Source organism: Podarcis bocagei (assembly GCF_964188305.1).
Source record: "Podarcis bocagei genome assembly, chromosome: 7".
Taxonomy (NCBI): domain Eukaryota; kingdom Metazoa; phylum Chordata; class Lepidosauria; order Squamata; family Lacertidae; genus Podarcis; species Podarcis bocagei.
In genome coordinates this window covers 35,240,430-35,253,942 of record NC_138132.1, presented here as the reverse complement: position 1 = coordinate 35,253,942, position 13,513 = coordinate 35,240,430, and the positions used below count along the sequence as shown (strand labels likewise).

The 13,513-nt window shown below is 50.0% G+C and overlaps 1 protein-coding gene and 1 long non-coding RNA gene across 2 annotated transcripts; one reads left to right on the top strand and one right to left on the bottom strand.

Annotated features, from left to right (window-relative positions):
• Positions 1-4,957: 4,957 nt before the first annotated feature.
• ZBTB8A (zinc finger and BTB domain containing 8A) lies at positions 4,958-12,140 on the top strand (the record flags this gene model as incomplete). The annotated part of the gene is made up of 3 exons (XM_081203912.1): positions 4,958-5,897; positions 7,429-7,598; positions 11,420-12,140. The coding sequence occupies 3 exons, from the start codon at positions 4,958-4,960 to the stop codon at positions 11,750-11,752; spliced, it is 1,443 nt and encodes a 480-aa protein (XP_081060038.1). The 3' UTR covers positions 11,753-12,140.
• On the bottom strand, positions 8,493-11,425 carry LOC308592460. The gene is made up of 3 exons (XR_014010513.1): positions 10,679-11,425; positions 9,626-10,099; positions 8,493-8,525 (listed from the first exon to the last, which is right to left on the bottom strand). It is a non-coding gene; the product is annotated as an uncharacterized lncRNA (long non-coding RNA).
• Positions 12,141-13,513: the final 1,373 nt, after the last annotated feature.

Genomic DNA, 13,513 nt, shown 5'->3' with positions numbered 1-13,513 from the left:
AATTTTAAAGGCTGTAGAATATTAATCAGCCAAAGGCCAAAGAGAAAATTATTCATATGACACCTGAAGATGTATAATGAAGGTGCCAGACAAACCTTCCTGGGAACGGGGAGACCAGGGTTCAAATCGCCAGTCAGCCCAACCACTAACTCTTAGCCTCATCAAGGTAGGCTAAAATGGGCAAGTCTCATATGCTACCTTGAGTTGCTTGGATATAAGTGTATAAATTATACCATCTAGGGTAGCCATATTTCAAAAAGTGAAAATCCGGACACAAGTTGTTTGACTTCCCTCCTCTCCCCGCCACCAAAATCCACCCTTCAGATATGCCATGCATCCAGATTTTCCCAGACATTTTTTTAAAAAGCCTGGACACTGTTTACAAGGGCCAAATACCAGCTATGTCCAGGAAGTTCTGGTCGTATGGCAGCCCTACCCTTGGCAGGATGTAAATGCAAAAACCCCAACCGCATACATAAAGGGGATCTGCTGGTTGAAGCAGCCTTTCTTATGCACACAGCCAATACGGATGCACTTCTGGATATGAACTGTCATATGCACTGTGATGCTCATCCAGTCTCAGTGAATTGGTTGAATAGGTCTTTAGTGATTTCGGAGGGATGTGTGGTCTTTTCTAATGGGGAGTAAAAGGAAACCAGCTTATTTTATGCACAACTAGAACTTGGATTAGAGAGATTGTCATGAGAAGCTGCCTTATACCATGTCAAACCATTGACACATCTAGCTCAGTATTGTCTGGTAGTGACTTCCCAGGAGGTGCTGGAGATTGCAAAGCAGATGCACTGCTAATGAGCTGCTGTCCTGACCCATAAATAGAAACCAGTGGGACACTCACCCAAAGGGGGGGGGGTACCATGCAGTCACCAGTGCAAGCCCTTTTTCTGGATTTTTTTTATTCTAGGGGAAATCCCTTCATAGAAACATGCTGTCAGCTCCTGGTGGCTGTTTCAAAGCCCATCTTTCCAAGAGCTCAAAATGGATCAAAGGTGGTGGATATGAATAATCCTAAAAGCGTTCCCCTTTTTTAAAAAAAGAAGTGTTACAATTTTCAAAGTCATTTGCATGCCCAATTTCTTTTCCTGCTGGGAGGTTTGTCTGTTTTAGGTCCCCAAATCATTTCCCTTGATCCAGGAGGAACTGCCTCTACCCTTCCAGCTAAGTGAGGGGACAGATTTAAGAGCACCGTGAAAGGGCAGGAGGTCGGTAGAGTTTATTCGTTAACCAAAGGCGTTTAACCATTCAAGAGTTCCAGTACACAGAGACCAAGTGTTTCGTGTTCAGCAGCCCCGGATGGCTCGCTGGGTTTCCAGCCAGATCCACGCAGCACACCGTGTCTTGGCCCAGCTCCGCCTCGGGGCTTGCCTATTCTCCAGCTAAGCCCTCACGTTCCAGCTCTGAGGGCGAGAAAGGAGCCGCACCATTAAAACCAAGGCGGTTCGGAGCTGCAAGAGCAGCGGTCGTTGACCTTTTGAGCAGAGCAGAGCCCAGCGAGGGAGGCCCGTCTCGAGGGGCTCCTCCAGTAAGTGCCCATTTCGCGCGGCTCCTTTGGGCTTCGAGAGGCTCGCCCTACTGCAGCCGCCCTGGAGACCCCGGGGAGGCGAGCGCGCTTGCGCCCGCTGGAGAAGCGGGGGGCAGCCGGGCGCCCAGCTGGGGCTGGCAAGGCGAGGCGGCGGAGGAGGAGGCGGCGGCGGAGGGGAGGGGGAGGCGCCCGCGCCGTCGGCAGGCGCAGAGCGGCGTGCGCGCCTGGCCCCTGCCGCGCTCGCTGCGTTGCCCCTTTAATTGTGTCCCCAGCCCTCGGGCGTCTCTCTCCAACGCCCACGTCAGCAACTACCTTTTGTTTCTCTCCCGGCCGGGCTGCTCAGCGCTTTGGGGCGGCGGCGCCCGGCGAGGTTTCGCGCCCTCACCCGTCGAACCCCGAGCCAGCGCCGCTTGCAGAGCCCCGCCGCCCCTCGAACGCCCGCCTCACCGCCGCCCAGCCCGCGCCTCTGCCGAGCGGTAAGTCAGCGGCGCCTCCGCGGCAGCGCCAGCAGGCCGAGCAGGGCGTCCTCCGGGCTGAGGCGGCTCTAGGGTCTGCTTCCCCGGCTAGCGGAGGATGTCCGGCCGCGCCGCCTCTCCCTCATCCTGCGCGGCGCCCCAGTCGGGCAGCGCCCGGCCAGCCCCGTCAGGCGGGCGCCATTTGCTGCCGATGCCGCCCCGGGCGCGGCGTTCGGCTCGCAACAAAGGGCTGGCGAGGGACCGACGGAGTCCTCCCTGCCGCGCGTGCGGAGCTCCGAGCCGGGCAGGGGCACCTTCCGCGCCCGGGCATCGAGTGGCGGCGGCGGCAGCAGCAGCAGCGGGAAAGGCCACGCTAGGCAGCCCGGCTGCAGCAACGGCTGGGAATTCCGCATCGCCTCCCGGCGCCCTTCCCAGGAAAGGCGGGCGGGTTGGGTGGTGGTGGTGGTGGTCCTCCTCTCGGCAGGGCGCGCGGACCGGTCCCCCTCTGGAGGCGACGCCAGGGATCGGTCCCTGGTGACTTGGCGGGCGCGCCTCCAGCGCCGTCGGGCGTCCCTGGCTCCTGATGGCCGAGCCTCCAGCTCGGGGTGGGCGGGCAAGAGACTGACGGCGCCCTCTGCCAATGTGCGGCGCCGGCGCCCCTTGTGCTGCCGGGCAGGGCTAGGGGAGGACCGGCGCTGCCGCGGTGTCGGCCGCCTGCTCGGAGGCAGCTCCTCTGATTGCAGCGTCCGCGCCGCCGCCTGGGCGCCCTTTCTGGCGGCGAGCGCGGCGCACCTGGCGAGCGGAGGGGCAGCCCTGCCGGTGGGTGCGGGGCTGGGACGAGAGGGAGGCGGCGGGAGCAGTGGCTCCTCGATCCCCCGCCGGCCCCTCCACGCCACACACTCGGCATGCCAGCAAGTCCCGTTTCCCCACTTTTCGCCTCCAGGCTGGAAGGACGCCTGTTGTCTCGGGGGGCCCGGATTTGGCGAGTGGAGTCTCCAGTTGCTGACCTCTGCGCTAGAGTCGCGGAGCTCCGCGGTGCGAAGGGCTGGGGCGCTGAGTGGTGTGACAAGGCGTCGCGCTGCGGGCTTGGAAAGCAGCAGCCCAACCCAACTGGCGTGCCCGTTGCAGGTTAAGCCCAGATCGGCTGCCTTGGGAATAGCGATCCAGCTGGCTACTGTCGGGACTGAGAAGCAAGCGCCGGCCCCCTCCCTCCCCCACGACAAAAACGGGACATACAATTAGGGCATAACGGGGTGAGGGACAACTTCCATGTGACAGTCTGATGATGGGAAGAAAGTAGTGATTGCTTAGGAATGGTGGGTTGAGCTTGCTGGACCTCAATAATGACAGCTTGCAATGTTAGGCAAACTGGCCTTGCATGTGATTCCGGTTTCACAAGCTGTGTGAGGGGATGCAAACCTGTTGGCATTTAAACCAACTGACCTTACTGCTCTGGGGTTTCATGTAGGCAGATGTTGTGAGTCTGGGGGCTTCCAGACAGTGGCTTAATTTGCAAACTGGTTGTTGACAGCAGGGTTTCTCTCCCCCCCCCCCCAATTTATTGGATTTCCCCCAGAATGGGTAAATCCAGATTAAAGTGGGTGGGAGGAATACAGACTGCCATTTTGATGCCGTATTTTATCTAGAAAATTCAAACAAGCAATTGAAATGTGCCTGCTTGAGGAGTATCCATCTCACAGTCATCACCCAGAGAGATTCAGTCTCTTATATGTGGCCAAAATGTCCAGCTCATCATAACTGAGGTGATGGACACTGGCTCCTTCCATCATGCTCAGCTCCACAGAGGCAAAGATGCTGGTGTACAACCGTGCCCTTATGGTGCAACTATTTATTGGGCTCTGGATACACAAGTTAGGAAGCTGCTACAGGTGCGAGAGAAAATGCTGTGTACTGAGCACCCCTTTCCTGGCCCCTCTGGATGTTGATGGACTCCAAATCCCATCAGCCCCAGTCATCGGGGATGATGGGAACTGTAGTCCAGCAACATCTGAAGGGCTGCATATCCCCCACACCTCACTCAGAAGTAAAGAGTTTCAGGGGGACTCTGGTTCAGACCAGGTGTGATGTGAAGTGCCTCTCAGTACAGTATTATTGTACATTTAAATGTTTTATCTTCTCCCTTAGTTCTAAAAAGCTCAAGCAAGCATACCCCTATTTTATCCTCATAACAACCCTGTGAGGTAGGTTAGCTGACAGAGAAAGTGACCAGCTCCAACTCCCAGTGAGCTTCATGACCAATTGGGGATTTTTGAACCTGGGTCTCCCAAGCTGCACCCCTGCACTCCAACTAGTACACCATGTTGGTAACTATGTTTGAGACCATAGCCTGGGGCACATTAGCCCTTTCCAAATGGGCCATTTTTCCAATTAAAGTTTTACCCCAGGGTGCTTTGCCACCCGTGGGGCAGAGAGAAAGGTTCTACAAATATTTCCCCCCAAAGGGAGAAAAGTAGTTAGGAAGATTTTGATCGGGGGAAATGGCCCATAGGAATTGCTGCTGTCCCAGACATATTTGGCCTGTTGCTCTCCCCGCCCCGCCCCACTAAAGACACTAAAAATAGGCCAACCAGTAGTGGACAGTTCTTGGAAGTGTGCTGGTCAGTGGTGGAGCATGTGCTTTGCATACAGAAAGTCCCTGGTTCAATCCTTGGCATCTCCAGGTTGGGCTGGGAAAGGCTCCCATTCACTACTCATTGCAGACAAGACTTGAGTTAAGTTGTCTAATGGTCTGACCTCCCAGTGGCACCTTCCCAATGCTCACATCCAGTTTGGTCCTTGAAGATTGCATTCTGTCACTGACCGTCTTGTGCTTCACCATGTCTCTGTGAATGACTTAGAAAGTAGCAGCCATTTCTGAAAATCTTTCAGCTGCGGTTTATATGTAGCAAAGAGACCTGTTTATTCTTTTTTTTTTTGTAGAGCAACACAACCCTGTTTGAGAATGGAGATTTCTTCCCATCAGTTTCATCTCCTGCAACAATTAAACGAACAGCGCAGGCAAGACTTATTTTGTGACTGCAGCATTTTGGTTGAGGGGAAGGTCTTCAAAGCCCACCGGAATGTGCTGTTTGCCAGCAGTGGCTACTTCAAAATGCTCCTTTCACAGTGCTCAAAGGAAACCAGTCAACCAACAACCGCAACTTTCCAGGCTTTTTCTCCCGAAACATTTTCCGTGATCTTGGATTTTGTGTATTCAGGCAAACTCTCCCTCACTGGCCAGAATGTGATTGAGGTCATGTCAGCTGCCAGCTATCTGCAAATGACTGACGTTATTAGTGTTTGCAAGACATTCATTAAATCCTCCTTGGACATCAGCGAGAAGGAAAAAGATCGCTATTTTAGTCTCTCGGACAAGGAAGTGAACTCGAATGGCGTGGAGCGTTTATGCCTGTATGGGACTGGGTGGAGAACGGAGAGCAGTCCCCCTCATTCGCACTTAAGCCCAGATCAAGGGACATGTATAGTGGGTGGAAATTCTTGGACCAATTTCAATTATTACCCAGCCACTCAGAGAAATGCCCAGCAGCTGTCCAAGCATGACCAAAGGCAAGAACCCATGAAGAAAACCAGTAGACATATAGGGCTGCCACAACCCTCTGATGTTCCTCACTATAAGGCAAGTAAACTTGAAGAGCGAGTTTCAGAGCCTATAAGCCACACTTCTCCATCTGAAGAGGACGTCCAAATTGATTCAGAAGGTGACTCTGGCCATTCCAGCTACCAGTACGGCCAGGGATCCGACACCGTCCCCAGAGGCTCGGCTGTGTCACAGCAAGAGCATGATTCTCCACACCCTGCTGGCAAGTCAAAATCTTCCAAAGGGGATGAGCCATACCCTAGCATGCCCTCGGTACTGGGTGTGATGGGGAACTGGACGGATGGTAAGGATATTCATTTAGCATACAGTCAATTGCCGCCTTGGCCCTTGGCTGCATAAAAGTTTAAAACTTTACCTTTTAAAAATGAATGTCATTTATCGGAGGTGAACTAAATTTTCCATGCAAGGAGAATGATTCAAATGGATCCAGCTATCATAATTGCAACAATGACCTCTTTGTGTGTTGAGCAGTCTCCTTTTTCTGTTCAGCTTACTCAAGGTAGAGGTCAAGTTTTGTGGGATACGGTTTTGATGAAATGAAAAATAAAACTGCTTCTTGCACCCGCTGAAATCCTTCATTTTTGTGTTTGGGCTTGTGGTACCTGAAGCAGATTTCCTCCCCTCTCTCCCTGCAGCCAAGGGCCTGCACTTTTTAAAAAGTCTTGCTGCACCACTGAGGCAACAGTTCTTCCCTCCATCTCTTCCCCCATCGTAATGCCACCTGTAGCAAGATGCTTCTTCTCCCCGCTGCCTGGCAGGGCCAGTTGTGGTGCCACCCTGCTCAGTAAGATCATAATTTCTTAGCAGTGCTTCCTAGGATTGTGTGTGTTCTTTCAATAAAGCATATCTGCAACTCAGCTCTTTTGCTTTGTGCTTTCTGCACTGGTGGCAAGGAAGACTGGGTCTTGCTTAATTTCCAGTGGGGCTGTTATGGGAGGTGGAAAAAAATACATCTCTTACACCACTTTTGCAGAGAGGCTTTTCCCACTCTGCAGAAGAGGGCTTGGTGTAGCCCCAAGGAAGTATTGCTGTATGAATTAGATGACCAAATGCCTCCCACCAACGCCACCACTTGGACTAGTGCTTTAAAAGTTTTGCTTGACCATTCAGATATCAGTTCCATCTGTTCCCCTAAATTGTATAGCCTTTGCTGTATGGTAAGGCCAGCCATGATGGAGCAGGGGAACTGCCCCTGGCAAGGAGATTCATAAAGCCCCTTCAAGAGGGCTCTGTGTGTTCCGGTGACTGCAATGTGCAAGAGCAGAATGCCGTATTGGGTGCAAAAGAGAAGGGCTGTAGCTCAGTGGGTTTAAAGCACATGCCCTGCATGCATGAGGCCCCAGGTTTGATCCTTGCTGTCTCCCTTTAGAGCTGGGAAAGATTTCCACCTGAAACCCTGGAGAGCTGCTGGCCTGTAGACAATATTGAGCTAGATTGACTGGTCTGATTCTACATAAGGCAGCTTCTTGTACTAAATTCAGCATCCTGAAAATCCTAAAAAGGTGAAAGTGTGTGGGTCTCAGAATCCAGAGTGTTGCTGGACATGGTCTCTTGTGGTTGCATGGTGTTGGGGCAGGACCCAACAGAGTTCACTACAGCTTCTAATAACTAGCAGCAGCAAGATTGGGTAGAATAAACACAGGCAGATTAAGTAAAATTGCATAATTTATACCCATTGCAGAACTTAATAATAATAATAATAATACAGTGTTTGCAGTCTTGAAATCAGTTACTTTATTTTAACTAAAAGTGTCACTGTGCTAGGCGTGCTACAATTTTTGCAGCATTTTTAAAGCTTTGCTTGGTACTCACAGATGATCTGCCTAGGATGAGGTTCAAATGCCCCTTCTGCACTCACGTGGTAAAACGGAAAGCAGACCTGAAGCGCCACCTTCGTTGCCATACGGGAGAACGGCCGTATCCGTGTGAAGCATGTGGAAAGAGATTCAGCAGGCTGGATCACCTGAGCAGCCATTTCCGAACAGTACGTTGGCACATGTTGTATTTTGAGATGATACACCCCGGTAACTACTTAATATAGAGATGCATTGACTTGCATCTGTCTGTTTTTAGGAAACTTGCTTTATTCTGACGCCGGGCTTGTCTACATATCTAATTTCCTAGGAGGACCTATTTCTCAGTATACCTCAAATCTTAATCCCAATGGGGCCAGGACCTAAACAAAAAAATGTTAATATTGGTGTGATTCAGCCACAGTAAATCTCTTTGAATCCCTTTTAATTTCAGTGGTAGAGTTCACCATATGCTGGGTGTCTCCCACTGAAGCCAATAGAATGGCAAAGTGATAGTTAAACTCTGGAACTCACTCTCACAGGAGGCAGTGGTGACCACCAACTTGGATGGCTTTAAAAGAGGATTAGACAAATGCATGGAGGAGAGGGCTCTCGATAGCTACTAGCCATGATGCTTATGCTCTGCCTCCGCAGTCAGAGGCAGCAATATTCCTGGAAGCCATAGGAGGCCAGAGGGCTCTAGGGCTCTGGTCCTTCTCATGGGTTTCCCATAGGCATTTGGTTGGCCACTGAGAACAGGATGCTGGACTAGATGGGCCACTAGCCTAATTCAGCAGCAAGGCTCTTCTTATGTGGTCAACTTCAGCTGGATCATGCCCTATATTGTTTCTACTGAATTTCTAGAGTGCCCTATTTTGAGAGCTAAAGGCAGAAAATCATAACATGATGATAAAAATGTGTGAGTAAAATGCCTTGTAGCATGAATGTGATATGATAAGTAAAATTGCACAATATAAAAATTGTACCGTTTCTTTTCTGCCTACCTTAATCTACGCAACCATTTCTCCACCGCCATCCGGAATTTTCACTTTCAGTGATTTAAAGAAATACAAAATACACAAGTACATATTCTACGGAATTTATTGCTCAGTTAATCACTTACCGTATTTTTCGCCCCATAAGACGCACCGGCCCTTAAGACGCACCTAGATTTTAGGGGGGGAAATAAAGGGAAAAAAAATTATTTCCCCCCCAGGTGCGCTGCGCTAATCCAGAAGCTTGGGGCAAGCTGAGGTCAGCGCGCCCCAAGCTTCTGCGTGCCGGCAAGCAGTCCGCTGCCGCCCCAAGCCTCCCGCACCCGGCAGGAGGTCCCGCTGGGTGCGCAAGGCTTGGGGCGGCAGCGGACTGCTTGCGCGCACCTAGAAGCTTGGGGCGTGCTTGGGGCTTCTGCATGCCGGCAAGCAGTCCGCTGCCGCCCCAAGCCTCCCGCACCCGGCAGGAGGTCCCGCCGGGTGCGCGAGGCTTGGGGCGGCAGCGGACTGCTTGCGCGCACCTAGAAGCTTGGGGCGGGCTGAGCTCAGCACGCCCCAAGCTTCTGCATGCCGGCAAGCAGTCCGCTGCCGCCCCAAGCCTCCCGCACCCGGCAGGAGGTCCCGCCGGGTGCGCGAGGCTTGGGGCGGCAGCGGACTGCTTGCGCGCACCTAGAAGCTTGGGGCCAGCTGAGCTCAGCCCGCCCCAAGCTTCTCGGTGCGCGCAAGCAGTCCGCTGCCGCCCCAAGCCTCGCGCACCCAGCGGGACCTCCTGCCGCCCGAAGCACGGGGAGCCCTCTGGAGGGCTCCCCCTGCTTCGGGCGAGTGTCTGCAAGCCTCGCGCACCCGGCAGGAGGTCCCACCGGGTGCGCGAGGCTTGGGGCGGCAGCGGACTGCTTGCGCGCACCGAGAAGCTTGGGGCGGGCTGAGCTCAGCTGGCCCCAAGCTTCTCGGTGCGCGCAAGCAGTCCGCTGCCGCCCCAAGCCTCGCGCACCCGGTGGGACCTCCTGCCGGGTGCGCGAGGCTTGCAGACACTCGCCCGAAGCAGGGGGAGCCCTCCAGAGGGCTCCCCGTGCTTCGGGCGACAGGCTGCCGCCCCAAGCCTCGCGCACCCGGTCGGACCTCCTGCCGGGCGCGCGAGGCTTGCAGGCATTCGCCCCATAAGACGCACCCCGATTTCCCCTTCATTTTTGGAGGGGAAAAAGTGCGTCTTATGGGGCGAAAAATACGGTAGTACCTTCCCCCTTTCTTCTTCCTGTTGCAATAGATGCTTATTGTGGATTACTGAAATTATAATAAATAAAAAAACTTGAGTGAATAGACATAATTATGTAGGGCTGCTGATAGGTGGCACAGGGGGTACTAATGCACTGGACCCTATAGTCAGCAGGAGCCCCAGAGCATTCATTTAAAAAAGTATGTGTCTAGCCCTTTTAGAAAAAATGTTTTGAAGCAAAATCTGCAGGTATCCTTATAAGTGATATCTGTGAGGTGTTCCAGTCTGGCTGCTCCTGACTTTCAATGAGTAAAGTCAGAGCTGGAATTGATGAGTTAGTTGTTGGGACACCAGGCTATAGGACTCTAAAGAGCTGCTGTTTACCTTTAGTGTACTTTTCTTGTTTTTCCCCCTATATTCCAGTGCTCTTTCCTTTTTTTCCTAGCAGCCAGCAATTTCCTGTGGTGGGCTTGTCTGAGATCAGATACTCCCTAGATCAGTGTTTTTCAACCTTTTTTGGGCAAAGGCACACTTGTTTCATGAAAAAAATCACGAGGCACACCACCATTAGAAAATGTTAAAAAATTTAACTCTGTGCCTATATTGAATATATATAAAGTAATTCTCTTGAATAGGAATCAAATAAACACAAAGAAGCATGGTTTAACATTCAAGCATGGTTTAATATTTTTTTCTTTAATGGCAAACAAAAACGTTGCGGACCGTTTTCTGCTCAGCGGGGATCGATCCGCTGATCCCCGCTGAGCCGGCGGATGACAGCTCCGTCTCCACACTGTGTGTGGAGAGGGAGATGTCAGAGCCCCGCTGCTCTCTTGGGGAATCGGATGAGAGCGGACCGCCTGTCCGCTCTCATCCGATCCCATCCGATCTGATCCCCACCCAGGATGGAGGGAAAATAGGGTGGACACAGTCCAGCGCCTGCCTAGTGGGCGAAAATTTGACTTTTAAAAAAATATATCTTTCGAATTTTTCAATTTTTCCCACGGCACACCAGGCAACATCTCGCGGCACACTAGTGTGCCGCGGAACAGTGGTTGAAAAACACTGTCCTAGATGTTATTTTCTATAAATACTACTATACAATAACTGTGTGTGGATGTTAAACTCTGCCCCCAAATGACATGTAAGATGTGAATCCTTTGCAACGAGGCATAGGCAGCAGAGCTGAAGACTTAAGAACTCACTAAGAATAAAATGTAACTTGCAGTACAGCACTGTTCATGTCTCCTGAAAGCCTCTTTGTGTTTAACTGAGCAAACCCACTGGTTAGCGGGTACAGTATTGCAGCCTAGGCTTTGTTGTAGGGTGGGCATTGGGAGAATTCAGTGTTCTTCTGCCTTTAACAATTGTGGGGTAGGCAAGTTAAACATTTTCTAGTATGGAAATACAATTATGGGAACAGCTTCACTTACGGGTATAGGACGATACACAAATTTAATAAATAAATAAATATGGGTACACAAGGGAGTAATTTGTAAGAGAGCACAGTATGTGAAGTGATACAATGATTTTACCACTACACACTGTGGATGTTAAGGCAGGAAGTTACCTTAGCTCACAGTTTCTGTGCCTTGGGGACCATTAATTAATTTTGAATAGCCATATCTTGAACTGAAAGGATTTTTCGTATCCTGGAATTCTTCCTTTTCACCACAATAGGCTGCCTGGGTTAAATTTTAGTAGCAGCCTCTCGATACTGAGAGCGTTGCTGTATGGAAGGGGAACAAATCATTTTTCTATTTCCCTTTTGAGCAGTGATCAGCATTCTCCCTTTCAATTTTCACAGATCCATCAAGCTTGCAAGCCCATCTGCAGAAAATGCAAGCGTCATGTGACTGAGATGACGGGGCAAGTGGTCCAAGAAGGGACAAGGCGCTACAGACTTTGCAATGAGTGCCTCTCCGAAGCTGGCATAGACAGCATCCGCATTGATTTGGACACTGAGCCACCGCCTGAGTTCCCGCTAGAAGAGGACAAGGATTCTAACTGGAATTACGGTGAAGACAACAGATCCGATGTGGAAATTGTAGAGGACGGGTCTACCGATTTGGTCATCCAGCAAGTGGACGATAGCGATGATGAAGCTGAGGAAAAAGATATAAAACCAAACATTAGGTAGTTATGAATGGACTGGATGTTAAATAAAAGTTCCCCCTTTACATTGTCATTCCTTTGTTTTGACCATTGACTCCCAACCAGCCTGTGGTTAACATACAATCTATTATATAGGCTTTCTATGACTTGGGCTAAACTTGCATGCATTTATGGACATGCCATTGTGTCTATATTGAATTTAGTTACTCAAGGGTATCAATATTTTGTTCCATAAGCAAGCATACATCCTGAGATGGTACCATGTATGAACAATTACCTGCTGAAGTGCGACAGTGATAACTTTTGATAGAATAAAATGGATCTCTTTTAAAACCTTTTTCAATGTTGGGGAGCACTTCAAAATAAAGTTAACAGCTTCATTGTAAGTTACTCTATTAAAGCTTTTGACAGCGTGAGGGTTTTGTTTTTTAAAAACTGCAAGCATAACAAAGTGCAATGATAATTAATTTATATTTAAATATACACAGTCACACACACTGCAATCCTATGCATGTCTACTCAGAAGCAAGCAAGTTAAATGGAGCCTTTTCCTAGGTGAATGTACATAGAATGCATAGAACTGCAAATGTTGCTAGATCACCCAGCTATTTGAGTTGTTGCCTTGTTCTAACCTGGCACATCGGTCCCATCCGCCATTCTTCCAAAGGAAATTTAAGTGGAGAACAATGCATAATCCTTCTCCAAAATGCACAACTTCCTCGAAATGATTATTTACTGAGAAACATTAGGGTAATTCAGCCTTTCAGAACCAACTCTCTTGATTTCAACATCTTCGAAAAGCCAATTTTTTTATGTCTTGCAAGCAGCAGTCACTATTTTCAAATGCAGAACCAAAACATGTTGTGGCAATTCAAATGTTTCTTTGAAGTTCTTTGTGCGTACCCATCTTTGCCCACCCATTTTTCAAACTGGATATTTTAAACCTGCACTATCACTAAATTTGAAACGGGTACCAATGTTCTATCAATTCATCTCACAGTGTGACCCTTTTAAATAAATCGCTATAATTGGTTCATTTACAGAAGGGAGTCTTGAGTCAAAGGGTGCTTCCAGATGGGTGCTTGCTGTACTATGGGTGTTCCACATGCATTTCTTTTTATTTTTTTGCAGCATCCACATGCTGGCATCAAAATGCCAGCTATATTTTTTGCCATTTAGTTGTGATTTACCCTTTCTAGGAAAAATCAGGTAAGTTATTTTTTAAAAAAACACCACTGTTGCTAGTGCCATGTTTATGATATCTGAATAACCCATTTACAGCATTGCCTAGAAGCACCCTAGAGAAAGCATATTGAGTAAGCAACATGGTACTGTATTCCAGAATCAAGCTATAAGCAGGAGGTGGGAAGCAGGTGAAATCTTCTGAACACATTTATTTTCCTCTTCAAATGCGGCTGCTGGGGGCTCTGATACCTGTGCTGTATCACAGGAAAGCTCCTATAGCAGGCATAGGCAAACGGCCCTCTAGATGTTTTGGGACTACAACTCCCATCAGCTAACAGGACCAGTAGTCAGGGATGATGGGAGTTGTAGTCCCAAAACATCTAGAGGGCCGAGTTTGCCTATGCCTGTCCTATAGCGTTCCCATTTGATGGTCGGAGGCTTGCAGCACCTATTCCAGGCAGGCTTCCTTGGCGCACTTGCAGGCAGCCCCGAACAGCTGAAGTTGCAAGTGTGGAAAGGGAGGAGAGGAGCTGAATTAGGCGTGGACTGTTTACGCTCCATTAATGAATTTATATACCTCGCCTTTCTGCAACAGCACACG